Here is a 17,615-nt window from a genome sequence, read left to right as displayed (position 1 = left end):
ACTCGAGGATGTATATATTTTCTTATCCTTCTCATCCTCCTTGTTTCTTGGGTGGTCCTCCCTATTGATTGTTGCCACCAAGTCCAACACACAAAAAAGTGTAATCGGACTTTAGTGTAGTGGTTGGCTCCTTTCTTCATCTTGGAAAATGCCTAAAGTCTCAACTATGATTTGGATGCATACAACAGCTCCCAATGGAAGTCTTTGTTTGTTCCTCACAATAATAATAATAATAATAACTAGAAAAATAAAAAAAATCTATGTGATAATGTCAAGGAGAATTTTGGCAATATGAGTGAGATAGCAATTGGTCAAGTTATCCACATCACAAGCAGACCAAACTTTAGAAGCCCATGCAACAAAGATGCCGTCGCTTTCTCTCACAGTTGGGACTCTTTCCAACCTCCACTTGACATTAAGCAGGATGATGTATACAAGGAAGAGTGCTAATGATACTAAGGTATCTGAGAGAAACATCAAATCCTTTGGACTGGTCATTAAGTTCTTATACACACGGAAATCCTATCTATTTATTTATTTATTTAATCTTCTTTGGAGAAAAATAATATTTTTATTTTTTTTAATCCATGAAATCAAACTGAAAGACATATATCTCGACCGGTCAAAAAAAAAATAAAAAAAATCAAATTTCTAGTAGTACACGAGTTGGAAAAGGAAAAAAAAAAAAAATCCTCGAATGAGAAATTAATATCATTAAATTAAGATGTGATTAGATGCCACAAAATGAGTAATTTTGTGATGCATTGCATTGCAGATGATATGAAAATGGTAGGTTAACAAGGTATGGGTTATGAAGTGAACTCTACACTTGCTTGTCTCTAGAATTCTTCCTCAGAAAAAAAAAAGTTGACTTTTGAGACGAAGACACAAAAAAAAAAAAAAGTATTGCTGCCATCAGTCACAGAGGAAGAAACATGTGGGACAGTGCGTGCGTGTCCAAATGCCAGAGAAGAAAGGAGATAAAAAGTTACATACCTCGCATACACTGAAGAAGGCCGGCAGCGGTTGCCATCAAGAGGTAGCAAACATTAATAGGAAGAACGTGGGCAACAATTAATGTGGGAGACGCACTACGAACACAGCTTAATCAATCCACCTCTCAAGCTTATATTATTTGCTCTCCAAACAAAGTTTCTTACACGTGGCTGCAAAACTAAAGATTGAAGTAAACTAAAAATTTTTCAAGCCAATCAGGTATTCTATTTAATTATGCTTGTGTAATCCAATGTTTGCAATTCAAAAGGAACGACAATAACAATTTACTAACTCGTTATGCTCCTGCAAGTAGGTATCACGACAGGGATGAAAATGACTTTGGAAAAACTAATTAAGAATTCATAAAATCATGATAAATTACTAAAACAAAACACTATTCAAGCTCACAAGAAAAAACCCCTTCAAGGATTGGATAAGATGCCAATTATATTAGTGATCTCAAATCCAAAATAAAAGAACGAGAATAACTACTTTTTATCAAAAAAGAAAGTTGACCCACTTACCTCAATCATATGTGCCAATACTTCTCTACTACTGTATCTAAGTCATCTCGATATATGCTGATTGGCATGACAGTCCTTGTCATAGAAAAAGAATCCTGGAGTTTCCAAGAAAGAAAAGAAAGAGAGGATGATCTAATGTTTGTTATAATCTTAAGAAACCACAAAAATAAGCACTTAACAAAGGCAAGTAAACATCAAAATCTCAGCAATTAAAAATAATAAATTTAAGGAGACAATTTTAGTCTCCCTTCCCTTTTTGATATTTTATTGTGTTCTCCACTTGAAAACAGGTGTAAATACATGTAGCAAATTACAAGTACCTTGTTATTTCCAGATGCACATGGCAAGGTGACAACAGAGCCTGGCCACCACAAATACAACAGTATCACCATTAGCCTAAGACAACATCAGAGATGAAGAAGCAAAGGAGCTATTGCCAATAATTTTTTATTGAGAAAGATTTTAAACTCTATGAATCGTATCGAAAAGTGGGTAAGATACACATACATCTCATACATCCAAGACAAAGACTTGGATGCTAAATGTGAGACACATTGCCTCTGGATCAAGCAACAATAATATGGTCACAAAAACATACAAGGTAAATACCCTAGAGAAGGCTATGCTCAAAGTAAAAGAAAAAAAAAAAAAAAACTTTAGGACATTAGTATCAACCAAATAATTCATTTGGTTCAAGTGCTTTCCCACGGAACCAAGACATCTCACATATCATGTGGAAAAATATGTACTTGGGAGTCGCAATCTTCCCAGTAGACATGGTCATGTGAAATGTCAGCAGCAAAAGGCACCAACTAGCGGCCTGCAACATTCCACAGGCCAGAGATAGAGCAGGCCGGCCCCACCAGCTCACATCAATCCGATGTCACCGTGCTCCCTTGGCCTGGTTCATGTGGACCCGACCCTTCCACTTGCACCGCAACACAAAGGACTCCTCATAGACTGCCATTAATCCCCATCACTTTCTTACAACCATGGATGTTGAACAGTTCTTTAAGAATGTCTCCATGTGAACCCTTTTCATCTCATAGAACAACAGCATGACTTTATGGACCTGTGCAACAGTAGCAAATGCCGAGGCCCACTTCAACGGGATCATGATCATGCACAGGCTAATGGCTATCATCGCCAAGCTGTGGACCATCTGTGTTTTTGGTCGCATCTTTAAAGCATTCAGTGCATATTTGCCAAGAACAAGTACTCACAAGCGCAAGAGTCTGGCAATTGTTACCCCCAAGTTGATGATTAAAGTTTTACTGTAATAAGTACAAGAAAGAAGGAAAAAGTCATGTAAGCAGTTGATATATTTCAAAATCTTGTCTAAATAGCAAAACTATAAGAAAAAACAGTGGCTGAAATAATCAGAAACCTAAAAGTAGTAAAAAAATTTGTTTGGACACCTTTGGTCTGAGACACACCAGTCTGATCATAGATCACTGGAACAAAGGAAGTTTGAAACAAAAAGCGGCCACAAAATCCCAACTGTTTGGGGTCAGCTAGAGGGACATTTTCCCATCATCAAGCTCTGATTAGGTCAATATCACTAGTCAAACTAAGAAAAATCAGATCTTTTATTGTGACCATCTCAACAACTACAAGAGCTGGAACACCAACTCATCAAATACTGAAACCTTCCATCCTTGACAAAGCAAAAGACATTAGCTAGATCAGATAATAAAGAGAACAAGACTTTCCTGGCTATAAAGTTACCGTTCAGAATGAGAAATATATAATCATAAAGTTTGTCTATGTTTCTGCTGATCGTAATGCAAAGCAGATGGTAGGATAAGGGACTGTGCAAGAGCCTCAAGAAAATACATAAATTTGCTAAATAACAATTAAGAAAATATAAAATATTACTAAATTTCATGGTAAAGCTATTAGCATGCTGATAATATAGAAAAAAATATACAAATTGACATTATTCTCTAAACCATAACAAATCAACTTTATTGAGTGGTTAGCACTTTGCCCTTATAGACGAATCAGCAAGATATGAAAGCAGCTAGGATGCCAAAGTTTAAGAATGAAACCAAATAAAACAGTTTTAATCATGGCCAATCACCATCAACTAGCATATAACTGCCTTGTTGAGGATACAAGAGTTATCACGAAGCCAAAGCAAGTCTGACTGAGGCATACATGGACAGTTACAGACTCAGAAGTGACAATTAGGCATCACAATCAGGGATATCTATCATGTTGCGTAAGAACATTCCAAAACAAAATTAAGCTACTAAACATGAATGGTTACAAGAGTGGAACGGAACCAAGGTTTCAAATCTCAACCTTACCAATTGGTATATAGTATATACCTTATTTACTGGTATAATACCATTCGCTACTATTTTTTATTATTTTATCCAATAAGACCAAATGGTACAGGTTGATACTCTGGTACCATATCGGTCAGGTAGCTTACCAAAACTAGTATGGGACTGGTATTAAATCCTTGTCACAACAGGCAATCTTTACATGTTGGGTATGAGCTACACTAGCACCAAAACACAATTTGGCAAATAGCTGTGACCCCATGATGTGTCAGGGAACAAGCAAGTTCTTCAGTCAGGGAACAAGCAATTCCCTGAAGAGTTACACATATAACATGTTAGAAATTAATCAAAGGTCACAGCAAAAGGTTTCCAATGAAGATGCAAGTTCACAAGCTCAGGATTCATAGAGAGAGCAAAATGAGATATAATCAAACAATAAGCTCAGAAGAAATAGTTCCAACAGGCAAAATTTTAAGGAAATCTCCAAACGAATGAATGAGGAAGGATTAAGTGCTTATGAACTATTGAATAACTGATTACAAGAAAATTAAGAAGACAGCTTCATCTCTAGCATTGTCTTACTCACGGATGAGATCTCACCGGCAGTGTAGACCTAGGTTGATGACGATCATGTACGAAGGCAAGGTATCATGCAAGATGCAAGATGCAACAATGTTATTGCATGTAAAGCCATCACCAAATGAATAACTAAAGAATAAACAGTACAAGAATAATGACTGGGGACTATTCTTTTAAAAATTGAAAGCCAAAATAACATAAACACCTCCCAACTTACTACGTCTTTTGGCTGTTCTGTGAAGAGGCCTTTTGTTTTCTCTCCATAATTGATCAATGTCACTAAATCTTAAAACTTCCAGTAAATCAACTGCATCCTGCAATTTCTGATGCAAATTAGATCCAAAACTTATTGAACCTCTCCGTTTTGATTCTCTCTGGCAGACTGGGGGTGTATCAGGTCCACCTACATTGCTTGATCTGCAAAATTTTGATAAATGATCTAATATCCTGAAAAAGTTATATATGTTTCAAGAACAAAGGCCTAAACATGGAATATCATATCAAAATCTCATCTTCTCTAGGAAATAATTCACCATACGTTTGCATTGAAGCATCATAGTATGTTATTGAACATAATAAGGAACCATATTTAACTCTTTCATAGAAAGAAGGGCATTTCAATTACATCTTCGACAACTGAGAAAATAATTTGCGAGAAGTAGAGCTCTTTTGTTCCTTGCACCTTTAAGTCTTTTTCAAATAGTCTTACAGTCTCAAAAGTCAAGTTTTATCTGATGTGTAATAGAACAAAATGAAATACCAGCATGCTTGACAGCTATTCTATAAGACATGGATACTTGTATTCCTGGACAAAAGTGAATTTAGCATTGTAATGACAGAACTGCATCAAGAAACTGTTAGCAATAACAGACTTAAGAAATCATACAGTTCCATTTCTTACCTCTCTTCATTGCGCATCGCTTGTGGAAGAGATATAAACTCCTCAAGAGATGGCCGACATGCCGGACAATAGAAGGTCTTTTGAGGTGGTTCATGCAAGTCAATGCAATCAAAATGGTACCATTCATCACATTGGTCACAAGCAATCATTGCTCTCTGATCATAAGGCTTCCGACAGATGCAATAAAGTAAACTTCGAGCTCTTAAAGACTGAATCAATTTGAATAAAAATGAGGATGAGTAATAGCTGATTGCAAGAGTCTCTCAAATTCTACATTGTACAAGAGTATATACCTTCAACTCCTTCTCCAAGTTAAGAGGTAAATTTTCACCTTCACTTATAAGCTTATAGACCTCGCTTAGTGCAAGGTCCCCTGAATCTGATATAACCTGAAAAACAGAAGTACATTGGTTTGTATTATGCATCTAACACAAAGTCAAGCAACATTTATGGAGTGCTAAGTCATTTACACCTTTTTGGCAACATCTGCCCATCGCAAGCTTATCTGCCGAACTTCTGCAATTTCCCTCATAAAATGATCTTCAGATGCTATGCCCATAGCTATACCCTGCAATGTCATTACATAGAAACCACACCTGAATGCATGAATAGAACCCTACAGCATCAAGCAGGGGGAAGAGAAGAGCAAATGACATAATTTATGGTTTTTCAAGTGAGCCCATTTCCACAACAATTAAAAACTAAAAGGTTCAACACTGTAAGATCAGCATCCTTCAGATAGCCTTGGATTCAGTAAGGTTATGTCTAGAACTAAATAACTATTCACATGATCTGTAGTTTGTGGATGATAATTCACAGAGGTAACTGGTCAAAGTGTGTTCAGTGAAATCTGAACAGGATCTAAATGTTCGAAGAGGGTATGCTTTCTCAGCTATTGCAGCAAAGCAGTAATCTTTCTGGGTTCTTTTAACTCAAGATAGGCACTAAAGGCTGAAATATCAAATAGGATTTTGAAAAACCATACTATTTCTGTAACATAAATAGCATTCTGCTTAATGTGTTAATGGGAATGATGGGTCAACAATGGCTTAGGTCCGTAACATGATGTTCTGGTAGGCTTTCTTTGGCCCACACCATGAGATACTGGGAGGCTGTCTTTGGCCAGCACCATCATGTCTTGGTACGATCTTATTAAAAAGATAGTGGGAGAGTAGATAAAATGAAGTCTCCACAGAAAATATGAGCTTAATCCTTTTTTTTTTAAGATGAGCTTAGTTAACTTATAACATCTTGATGGAGAATATAATTAATACACCCTTTGGTTTCAGCTCCTATCCAGGAATTTAATTTACTAGTTCAAGTTAGAGGACAGCTCAGACAAAGTATAGACAGTTCTTACATATGGTATTTTTCTGTTTAAAATCAACTATGACAAGGTCACGAAAACAGCTGGAGGTTTTTCATTTGGCAGATTGGTGTCAGAATTTTCTTTAATTAATAGGATAGTGCTCAAAGGAAGCCTGCTTGCTGAAAATTAAATGCTTTCATTAATTCCCATCAGAAAAATATTTTCTTGTTCGCCATCTTGCTGGACCTCTAAATGAGCTTGAGTTTGTTAAGCACATGACAGATCATCTCATCACTTTAAAGCAGATGTTAGTATTGATTACCATATATTACCCCGAGGTTTGCAATACCATCTGGTATGGTTCGGTACTGACCAGTCTAATAGCCTACCAGTACATGGACCAGGATAAATAAACCCGATGATAGCACAAGGCTTGGACCACCTAATACAGGGCCCACACCACCCAATATATCTAGCCTAGGGCCTATACCGTCGGACACAGGACTTGTACTACCCGATACAGGGCTTATACTAGGCAGTGATTTTTTTATTTTTCAGCATTTTCAAAACACGGTATGTGTAACAACACACTATATGTCAGTATGGCTCAAACCTCTTCTGGCCTTGATCTGGACCTGTACCCAAAATTAAAACTCTTGATACTACCCATGAGGAGAATAAAACAGACAAGTATCTGGCAATCTCTTGAGGGACAGTTGAATATATTCTTTATGCAAAGGTCATCGTCCTGATGGATTTAGCCAAAGATGATTGGTCTGTTAGTCATGGAAACTGTTGACAATGTAGAAATAAGGGGGCTAAGCATGGACAGAGTGTGAATCCAAACTTTAATTAATCAAACCCCCTCTCTGCTGCTGCGTGCTAAAGTGAAAATCGACAAAAGCATCGATATATAGTTAGCTAATGTGTACTTCTATATATTACAATCAGTCATTACTTGTGATGGGAAAATGCCAGAACCAAAAGGTAGCACTGCGAAGCATGAGCTTCAAGAAAATTGTTAGGTAGTTGAAGCTAGCTGTAGTGGAGATCAGCTCCTAGAGGTTATTCCAATTCAAGATTAGCCATTGACAAAATCAACCAATGTTGCATTTCCCATTGAAATGGTCTGTCATTGCTAAGATTACTCGATTCAAAGAATAATTCTACAGTATTAATTTCACTTTCAATATACAGAGAGGGATTGGTTAATTGATCACTTATCACACCTATAGCATAGCTACGATGAGATATGAATCTTGTTATGATATCTCCCCAGCTTGAAAAGTATGTTAAAAGAGAATATTGCTGGGTGGATTTATGAAAAAATAAAAATCACATAACTTTGGATTACAAAGAATATCATATTTGAACCCATGGAGTGGTTTGGTCAATGACATCAGTACAAGGATTTTGATGGGTCAAGATAATATGTAGCCCTTTTTTATTTCACATGAGCTGCACCTTTGACATAGCAAATTGCAAATTTGACATGAGCATGAATTTGCAAATTTTTTTCCTTTCATGGTCAACTTACAATAGATGGTACGGTTCCTGCATGGATGTTCACACGAGTTTCTCTCATTGCTGAAAAAGTTCCTAAGAGGTTTTATTCAAAGGATTTCAGTTTCCTGGCACATAATGTCAGTAATCTGATGGCACTGTATGAACCAAGCAGCATAGTCAGCCATTATTTCATGGAGATGAACCTTGCTTTCTTGCTCAGAAAGAACAAAGCCGGAAGGATTTTTTTTCTGATGAAATTTTATTCATATTAGTTACCACCTACAAGTCTATTAGATATGAAGGATTAATAACTAGTTGACACTACAATTAAAGTTACAATTGGTTATCAGTGGAAAAAAATCTGGACATGGAGCAGATGTTCATTTCAAGCTACGGATTATTATTTTTATATGCAAATATTTTTGATAAAATCCCCAAATCTAACTCAAAAGACTAAATATCAGATAAAGAAATCCAGCAATGACAAAACAAATAATGCTTTTTACCTCTTTAATAAGACGCTGAATTTGTTGGAGGACAGGCTTCTTTGATCCCCTCAAAAGCTTTTTGACTCTGACTTTCCATGAATTTTTAGACAATGCCAACTCAAGGTTGCAGCAATCTTCATGATCATATATCCCAGCAACTGCTATTGCCTGATAGATAGAGACCATGGCTGAGAAGTTACCATGCATGGAAATTAAGTAAATGAAACCACCATAACAAAAGTATAGCTACTTGTATTACTTTTTTTTTCAGAAAATAGAAAGTATTATTCCTGAAGAAGGTTATTACATACTAAACCATGCTCCTTGGAGCACAAAAGAGGAAAAAAAACCCGGAGGCCATTCGTTTTTCCAGGTCTTGGTGGCCTTTGTGTTTTTGGCATATTGTGCCAACTGCCAAGTGCCAACCAATGTGCACAATTATTTCCTTCTCTCTAAATGTGAAGGAATTTGCAACTTGTATTATTTAAAATTAACGTCGAACTGCATAAAGAAAGACAAAAGAAAAGGAACCTTCAAGGCATTCAGAAAACTCTCTGAGATAGAGCTGAGGTCATTGCCATGGTAAGTAGTATGATGCACTATTTCAGTTAAATTAAACTTGCACTCCAGTGCTTGTTTAACAATTTCTTCTACCAAATTCAATTCTTTGAACCTGCAATAAAAAATCAGTTGACCAATAACATAATACTACTAAATGAAATTGAGAAACTTAGACAAAAAAAATATACATTTTTTAAGGATTTTAATCAATCAGGCAAGTTCAATGCTGCACATAATACAAATTGATGCTGCAAAGTCAATAGTTTTGGAACAACAATATCTCATGACAGGAGAGAAAGATCATCAATTTCAATCTATGACTGTCATTTAATTGAAAAAACAAAGGGCATAAGAATAATAAATCTCATGTAACCATATTGACTGTCATAAAAAATCTATGTTGAAAAAAGAAGTCCTCGTGAGAAAATTAGTGAAATACCAAAAATTCAATTCACATACTTATTTACAAAATTGAGCACTTTAGGTAACAACCTTAACTGTTGTTTTTATTATCAAAAGCATAACTACCAGATCTGGATTTGGCAGCAACTTGACCAAGCGTCTGGTTAATGGGTCAAAAGTTGGACAAATTGGTCAATCAATTGGATCACGTCTCCAGGAAAAAAGAAATCAATTGAATCACGTCTCCAGAGAAAAAGAGATTACAAAAATAAGAAACATATATAAAAACATAAGAAACAAAAAATAGAAAAAAGTTAAACATTAAGAATTTTGATGAAAATAAGGCATAAGATAGTGACTAAGGACTTGATTCCAAGGTCTTGAGGGCTCTTTTAGATTTTTTTCCCTCTGCTATTAAGATAGCGACTAAGGACTTGATTTTTTTCCAAGGTCTTGAGGCATAAGATAGCGACTAAACACAAATGGACAGAAGTAATACCAGTCAATGACTGTTTCAAACAGGAACAAGAGAGGTTTTTCGCATTTTAAGTGATTGTAGAGTGGCCCAGTCTGGATTTGAATTGGCTAATTCTTTCAGCTAGCAGAAAACCAGCCAGAACATTTTCAATCCAACAGTAGAATCCGATCGATGAAGTAACCACTTTACAATTTTTTTGGTTTTGTTTTTTTAGCAAAGGATAAGTGACGAAGGTAAGATTTGAACTCAGGACCTTGCAATCAACTATCAAGGTCTTAACCAGCGAGGCTAGTCAGAACCTTCAAAAACTATGTTGGATGAGGTATCGAACCCTCAACCTTCAGTGGTAAGTGAGTCTGTGTTAGGACTCTAGCTTGGAGAGTCCTAATTGAGAGGGACATTCATGTAAAACTGTTAGGACTCTAGCTAGGAGAGTCCTAATTGAGAGGGACATTCTGTTAGGACTCTAGCTAGGAGAGTTCTAATTGAGAGGGACATTCATGTAGGAGGTTTTTTCTTTTAGAAGAATTAGGAGTTGTAAGGGAATAGGAGTCTTGAGTAGGAGTCCTATTAGGAGTTGGTTAGAAGTAAGAGTCTTAAGTAGGAGTCCTATTATGAGTTAGGGTTTAGAAGCCCTATAAATAGCTATGTATTCCATCACTTTTCTTAAGCAATAGATGAATCTTTTCTGCAGCCTTTGAGCAGCAACTTGGAGGGAGGAACCCCTATAGAGTTCCAAGGAGGCCGATCCCCTAAAGAAATCAACCCCAAGTTTAGAATCTGCAAGGGTTCTATCACCTGGTATCAGAGCAGCGTTCTTGGCATCTTGCTGCCCTTCCACTGCCATCCATCAGCCCTCCACAACCGCCAAAAGCAATTCCCACAATTGCTTAAAAGATCGTCGCCGAATTCCGCCATCATCTCCACCACCGCGGATCATCCTTTGATCTCCCCATGAATTGCAACATGTTCTGGTTTCCTACCTTACTGCTGCTACAATTTAGTTATCCTTATTCGAAAATCCAAAAAAAAAAAAAAACTGTTCCTATATTGCTGCATAAACCTTTCGTCACAAAGTTTTCATCTCTACGACGAAAGATACATTGCAGAATTCTAACCGCATAGTACAATCTGTTTGATCTTGCTACTGTGCTTTTTCTATCCAAATTTCTATGAAATTTTTATGACATCTTTGACACTTCCTAACAGCAGATTTCCCTTTGGTTTTTTCAAAAAATTCTCAATATAAACCATTGATCTTTTACGTCTAATCTGCTATACTTGAAAATCTGCACTGTAAAATTTCAGTCGCATAGCACTGTTTGTTTGATCTTGATACTATATTGTTTCTATCCAAATCTCTACGAATTTTTTAAGACAGCTTTGACACTTCCTAACAGTGGATTTCCCTTTGGTTTCATCAAAAAATTCTCAATATAAACCACTGATCTTTTACGTCCAATCTGCTATACCTAAAAATCTGTGCTGCAGAAAATTTCAGCCGCATATTGTTGCCTTAACCCATCTATTTGTAATCTTTTTTGGTTGGATCTCGCGCGCGGAGCGATATTTTCAGTACCACAAAACCGCGGATGCATCTATGGTGAAAATTGCAGCTATACATCTTGAAGGGGATGCTACACAGTGGTTTGACTGGTTTGAACATACTTATGGAGTTCTTTCATGGCGACAATTCAAAGAAGGACTGCTAATCCGCTTCAGACCAACCGATTACGAGAATATTGACAGACAACTAGCAAAGATCCGACAAACCTCCACCATTCAGGAGTACCAAACTAGGTTTGAAAGGTTATCTAATCAAACTCGTGATTGGTCTCAAAAACAGCTATTGAGGACCTTCATTGAGGGCTTGAAGCCGGAGATCCGAGGAGAAGTTAAAGCGCGACAACCGTATACGTTGATGGCAGCCATCTCTTTCGCATGACATCAAGAGGAGCAATTGAACCATGAAGCTCGGAGGACTAGGGTCGCTCCTCAACCAGTAATATTGAAGCCCTCAGCCCCCCCTACAATCGACCAAGTCCCTACACCAAAGAGGTTAACAAGAGAAGAGCTTCGGGGGCGATATGCGAAGGGGTTATGTTGGCATTGTGACGAGCCGTGGAGCTGTGAGCATCGCTGTAGTAAAGGGAGACTTCTTATGATTGAACCAATAGAAGAAGAGGTCATTGAACATCCAGAAGAGAGCCTTGAACATGAAGAAGAAGATGAAGATGAAGAGCCACAACCGACTGAAGTTACGGTACATGCACTAGCCGACTACTCAAACCCGCAAACGATGAAAGTTGGAGGCCTTCTCAAACAACAACCGATCACTGTTCTCATCCACACGGGCAGTTCTAATAACTTTATAAATAGTAAGGTTACTATCCAGATGGCCTTATCTATTGAGAATTGCAGCAGGTTTGACGTTAAGGTCGTCGACGGACGGATTTTGAATTATGATCGTAGGCGCCCGCAGGAGAAACTATTGCTGCAGGACCAAGAGATAATTGCAGATTTCTTCCTTCTCCCTCTTGATGATCATGAGGCCATGCTCATAATTAAATGGTTGACGACATTATGTGATATTTCTTGGAATTTTATGCAACTAATTATGAAATTTTACAGTAAGGAGAAACAGGTGATACTGAACGGGAAACGTGAGGGTGACATAACGACGATTTGCACACAACAAATGAAGAAGGTTTTGCATAAAGCATGCAGCGGCCTTTTGGTACAACTTGAGCAGCAAACTAAGGGAGAGTCAATAGAATTTGAAGATCCAAACCTACTTCCTTTGCTTGCTGAATTTTTAGATATATTTGACGAACCGCACAACCTATCTCTTACCAGTCGGCATGATCATTATATAACAATTCTTTCAGGCAAACCTCCAGCAAATACTCGGCCATATCAGTATCTACATCTCCAGAAGGATAAAATAGAAAGGATTGTATAAGAGATGCTCGAAACAAGAGTTATTTGGCCAAGTTGCAACCTCTACTCTTCACCGGTGCTACTTGTACGCAAGAAGGACGGAACATGGCGAATATGCATTGATTATTGAGCTCTCAATGGCATAACCATCAAGAACAAATACCTTATTCCAATAGCAGATGAATTGCTAGATAAAAGGGAGCACAAATCTTCGCAAAGCCGGACCTTCGATCCGGGTATTATCAAATACAAGTGTATGAAGAAGTCATATCGAAAACCGTCTTTCGAACACACAACGGCCACTACGAATTTTTACTTTCTTCAACAAAAGGTGAAATATCTTGGGCATATCATATCAGAGGAAGGTGTGATGGTGGACCCCTTCAAAATTGAAGCAATGCAAAACTGGCCTACCCCGAGGAACATAAAATTGCTACATGGCTTTTTGGGTTTAACAGGCTACTACCGTAAGTTCGTGAAAAACTATGGAAAGATCAGTGCACCACTTACTTCCTTACTGGAAAAAGATGTCTTCCAATGGTCGGACAGAGCCTCCACTGCCTTCGACAAACTTAAGGTAGCCATAACGACGACGCCCGCGCTAACACTACCAGATTTCAACCAACCCTTCGTTATTGAGGCCGACGCATCTGGAGTCAGAATTGGAGTCATTATCATGCAAGATGGTCGACCATTCGTATACACTAGCAAGGCATTATCTCCCTCCCATCAAAATAAGTCAACATATGATGAGATGCTTGCCATTGTGTGCGCAGCAACGAGGTGGAGACCCTACTTGATTGGTCGACGATTTCAAATTAAAACCGACCATAAAAGCCTAAGTACTTTTTGGAGCGAAAGATATTATCCCTTCAGCAGCAAAAATGGGTAACAAAACTTCTTGGATTTGATTATGAAATAACTTACAAAAGGTGAAAAGAGAATGTTGTTGCAGATGCGCTTTCGCAGCTACCCGAGCAAGCTGAATTTTCGGTCGTTTACTTCCAACCAACGACTTCCTTGAGGATATTAAGATGGAATGGCAGGAAGATTCAGAGACCAGTAAGATAAAAAAAAAATTAGAGGAAGCACCAAGCTCCGTGGCTCATTACAATCGGGACTCAAAAGAATTATGCTATAAAGGACGCATTGTGCTTGTGACAAATTCTACTTGCATCTTTAAGAGCAGATTTTGGACAAAGTTATTCCATATGCAGGGTACTAAATTGAAAAGGAGTACGACATATCACCCACAAACCAACAGCCAGACGAAAGTTTTAAATAGGTGCTTGGAGACAGCCCAAAGCCACCCACCAAATATGACTACCCAAAGAGAACTCCAGACCCAGCCATGTGCCATTATTGATCGACGGATCGTGACTCGACGACGACAACCCGCTAATGAAGTGCTAATACAGTGGGCGAACCTACCAATAGAAGATGCCACTTGGGAGAACTATGATGACTTGAAGATCAAATTCCCAGAATTCACGAATCATCAGCCTCGAGGACAAGGCTGATTTGAAGAGGGCGGGTCTGTTAGGACTCTAGCTTGGAGAGTCCTAATTGAGAGGGACATTCATGTAAAACTGTTAGGACTCTAGCTAGGAGAGTCCTAATTGAGAGGGACATTCTGTTAGGACTCTAGCTAGGAGAGTCCTAATTGAGAGGGACATTCATATAGGAGGTTTTTTCTTTTAGAAGAATTAGGAGTTGTAAGGGAATAGGAGTCTTGAGTAGGAGTCCTATTAGGAGTTGGTTAGAAGTAAGAGTCTTAAGTAGGAGTCCTATTAGGAGTTAGGGTTTAGAAGCCCTATAAATAGCTATGTATTCCATCACTTTTCTTAAGCAACAGATGAATCTTTTCTGCAGCCTTTGAGCAGCAACTTGGAGGGAGGAACCCCTATAGAGTTCCAAGGAGGCCGATCCCCTAAAGAGATCAACCCCAAGTTTAGAATCTGCAAGGGTTCTATCAGTCTAGTACATTTTTCTTGTTGAACCAGCTAATCTGATCTAGTTTTGAACCTTTTGAAAAGTGATAACTATGGTCAAATGTACTCCATGTGTCCATGTTGAGCTCTCCCAAACCGCTGGCACTTCAGTGATGAAGATAAAATTGATTAGTGTTAAGAATTGGAATTGTAGAAGTTATGGTATGTATTTAATTGATTAGCACTAGGATTGATAGGTGAAAGGTGTCGTGCGTGCATGTGAGTGGAAAGTGCTATGGAGCAAAAGAGAAAATGGCCTTTGTGTGCGAGATGTGTGAAAAGAGAAGAGAGCAGATAAGCCTTATGACTTCGGTGTAGGTCTTATCTCTCAACTGCCAACTTTTGCTTTGTATTTTAATTACTTGCACATAATCCCTGAGTCAATTGAAAATTAGTGTTACAAAAACAAATCGATGTGAATTTAAATCAGCACCTAACCTGCAAATGTAGATATCATTGAATTAATTAAATTTCCAAATTTACATTTATTGAATAATTATTAACTAAACAAAGAAATGACTATAACAAGCCATTTTAGTTTCTCAAAATAAATTCTATAGCATAAAGAGGATTTTGAAGGTTCTGAGATATCACATCAAATTTCAAATTCATCATGATTTTACTTGGTTAGCAAATTTCAGTGTCCTACAGAGAGATTATCTTAATTTATAGTACTGTTATTTGTGAACCATAATGTTGTCATCACCACTAGTACACATAAGGTCATCCTACCAAAAGGTTGTAGGCCACTCACCACACATTCCAGCTTAAGCAGAGGCTAACAAGAACAATGAGAATAGATAAATGAAAGTCAATATTTCTAGTCTTAGAGAGGTTGTAGTGATACAAAGGTAGACAATCAATACATGAAATGCTATAGCAATATGATACAGCCTCCGAATCGAGCAAATCACATTATGCAATCATTGAAACCAAAATCAAAAAAGAAAAACCTGCTTAAGTCAAAAGAATTTGAATAAAATTTTCAAATAATTCATAACTCTAAAAATCTTCAGGCAATGGAAATGAGAACATTTATGTCCATAAATCAGTGTTCTAGTTTGTAATTATTTAAGTTAACTAGGCTGTTTTATTAAATATCTGCACTTCGTTAGAAGGAAATATCACATTGTATAATTAGGTACGCATCTCAAAAATAAAACATCTTAGATTCTCTTTACCTTGCATGGAAATCCTTTGCAGCATATAAAAGTTCGCAGAATGATTTAATTTCCGGGCAGTTTCCTCTAGATATCTGTAACAAGCAATACCAACATAAGATGAATGAAAAGTTCCCTCAATATATCCAATGTGGAAATTGACTATAAGATGATTACCAATGTTTGGTTTCCATTTCTTGGTAGAGATCCACTTTCCACACACAGGCAAAAAGGACAAGAATACTCACTAGTCATCCCAGCATTAGCAAGTGGTGGTCCCACACATGAGTAATGGAACCTGTCAACTCAATTATGATATTCCTCAGAATAATAAAACATACATGTCAACCCTAATTGACAAATAGTCAATTCCGCATATTCTAGCTTGTCAAGATACACATTTGAAACAGTAGAATCAATTATACAAATGCAAATTAACTTAAATAGCTTTTAGCTTCTATCTGCTTCCAATTTCCTCCTGAGTCAACATTTCACAAAAAAATTTACAGTTCTGAATTACTTACTAAAAAATGTACAACCTGATTTTTTTATTTCGATATTTGTATAATAAATAAAATGTTTCAGTTGATTGCTTCTTCACATGCTTCCAGTAGCAGGCATATATCCAGAAGTGGGAGAACTAGTACATAGAAGCAGCACTCCTTTAAAAAAGTGATCACAACCAAACAAATACAAAGGTACTCAGATGATGAGACCACAACAACTAGCCAAGAGATGGTGCCATAACCTGAACAAAAGTCTATTGCTACAGCTAATTAGCAGCCTAAAATGTGCAATTCCAAGGGAAAGTCCAAATCAAGCAGATTAATAAGGAATATACTTCAAATCACTCAAATTGATTCAAGGCAAAAGTGATGTTCAATTTAACCGTGTCAAAGGTGCTAGACGCTAACAGGTGGCAAGGTAGACATGGAATTAGCAGGCATATAACCAGAAGTGGGAGAATTAGTACATAGAGGCAGAACTCCTTTAAAAAAGTGATCACAACCAAACAAATACAAAGGGACTCAGCTGATGAGACCACAACAACTGGCCAAGAGATGGTGCCACAACCTGAACAAAAGTCTATTGCTACGGCCAATTAGCAGCCTAAAATGTGCAATTCCAAGGGCAAGTCCAAATCAAGCAGATTAATAAGGAATATACTTCAATTCACTCAAATTGACTAAAGACAAAAGTGATATTCAATTTAAGCCTCAAGCCAGTGGTGTCAAAGGTGCTAGGCGCTAAAAGGTGGCAAGGTAGACATAGAATTAGCAGGCATATATCCAGAAGTGGGAGAATTAGTACATAGAAGCAGAACTCCTTTAAAAAAGTGATCACAACCAAACAAATACAAAGGGACTCAGATGATGAGACCACAACAACTGGCAAAGAGATGGTGCCACAACCTGAACAAAAGTCTATTGCTACGGCCAATTAGCAGCCTAAAATGTGCAATTCCAAGGGCAAGTCCAAATCAAGCAGA

General features: G+C 37.4%; 1 protein-coding gene across 4 annotated transcripts in view; it reads right to left on the bottom strand.

The window, feature by feature from the left end:
• Nucleotides 1–1,934: 1,934 nt before the first annotated feature.
• Nucleotides 1,935–17,615, bottom strand: part of LOC103998506 (lysine-specific demethylase JMJ17) — a 53,572-nt gene continuing 37,891 nt past the window's right edge. For 2 of the 4 annotated variants that reach the window (XR_001975627.2, XR_010500895.1), the window contains 10 exons: nucleotides 16,304–16,424; nucleotides 16,148–16,221; nucleotides 9,126–9,267; nucleotides 8,613–8,762; nucleotides 5,764–5,859; nucleotides 5,585–5,680; nucleotides 5,292–5,500; nucleotides 4,608–4,807; nucleotides 2,939–4,424; nucleotides 1,935–2,794 (listed from right to left, as the gene is read on the bottom strand). Coding sequence is in view for 2 of the 4 variants with exons in the window: in XM_065165839.1 (XP_065021911.1) it covers nucleotides 4,564–4,807; nucleotides 5,292–5,500; nucleotides 5,585–5,680; nucleotides 5,764–5,859; nucleotides 8,613–8,762; nucleotides 9,126–9,267; nucleotides 16,148–16,221; nucleotides 16,304–16,424 (1,132 nt within the window). In the remaining 2 variants the exon portion in view is untranslated. The other 2 variants (XM_009419990.3, XM_065165839.1) reach the window with 2 other exon arrangements.

Source organism: Musa acuminata, chromosome BXJ3-9 (assembly GCF_036884655.1).
Source record: "Musa acuminata AAA Group cultivar baxijiao chromosome BXJ3-9, Cavendish_Baxijiao_AAA, whole genome shotgun sequence".
Taxonomy (NCBI): domain Eukaryota; kingdom Viridiplantae; phylum Streptophyta; class Magnoliopsida; order Zingiberales; family Musaceae; genus Musa; species Musa acuminata.
The sequence above is the reverse complement of the archived record's forward strand: the minus strand, read 5'-3'. Positions and strand labels throughout refer to the sequence as shown.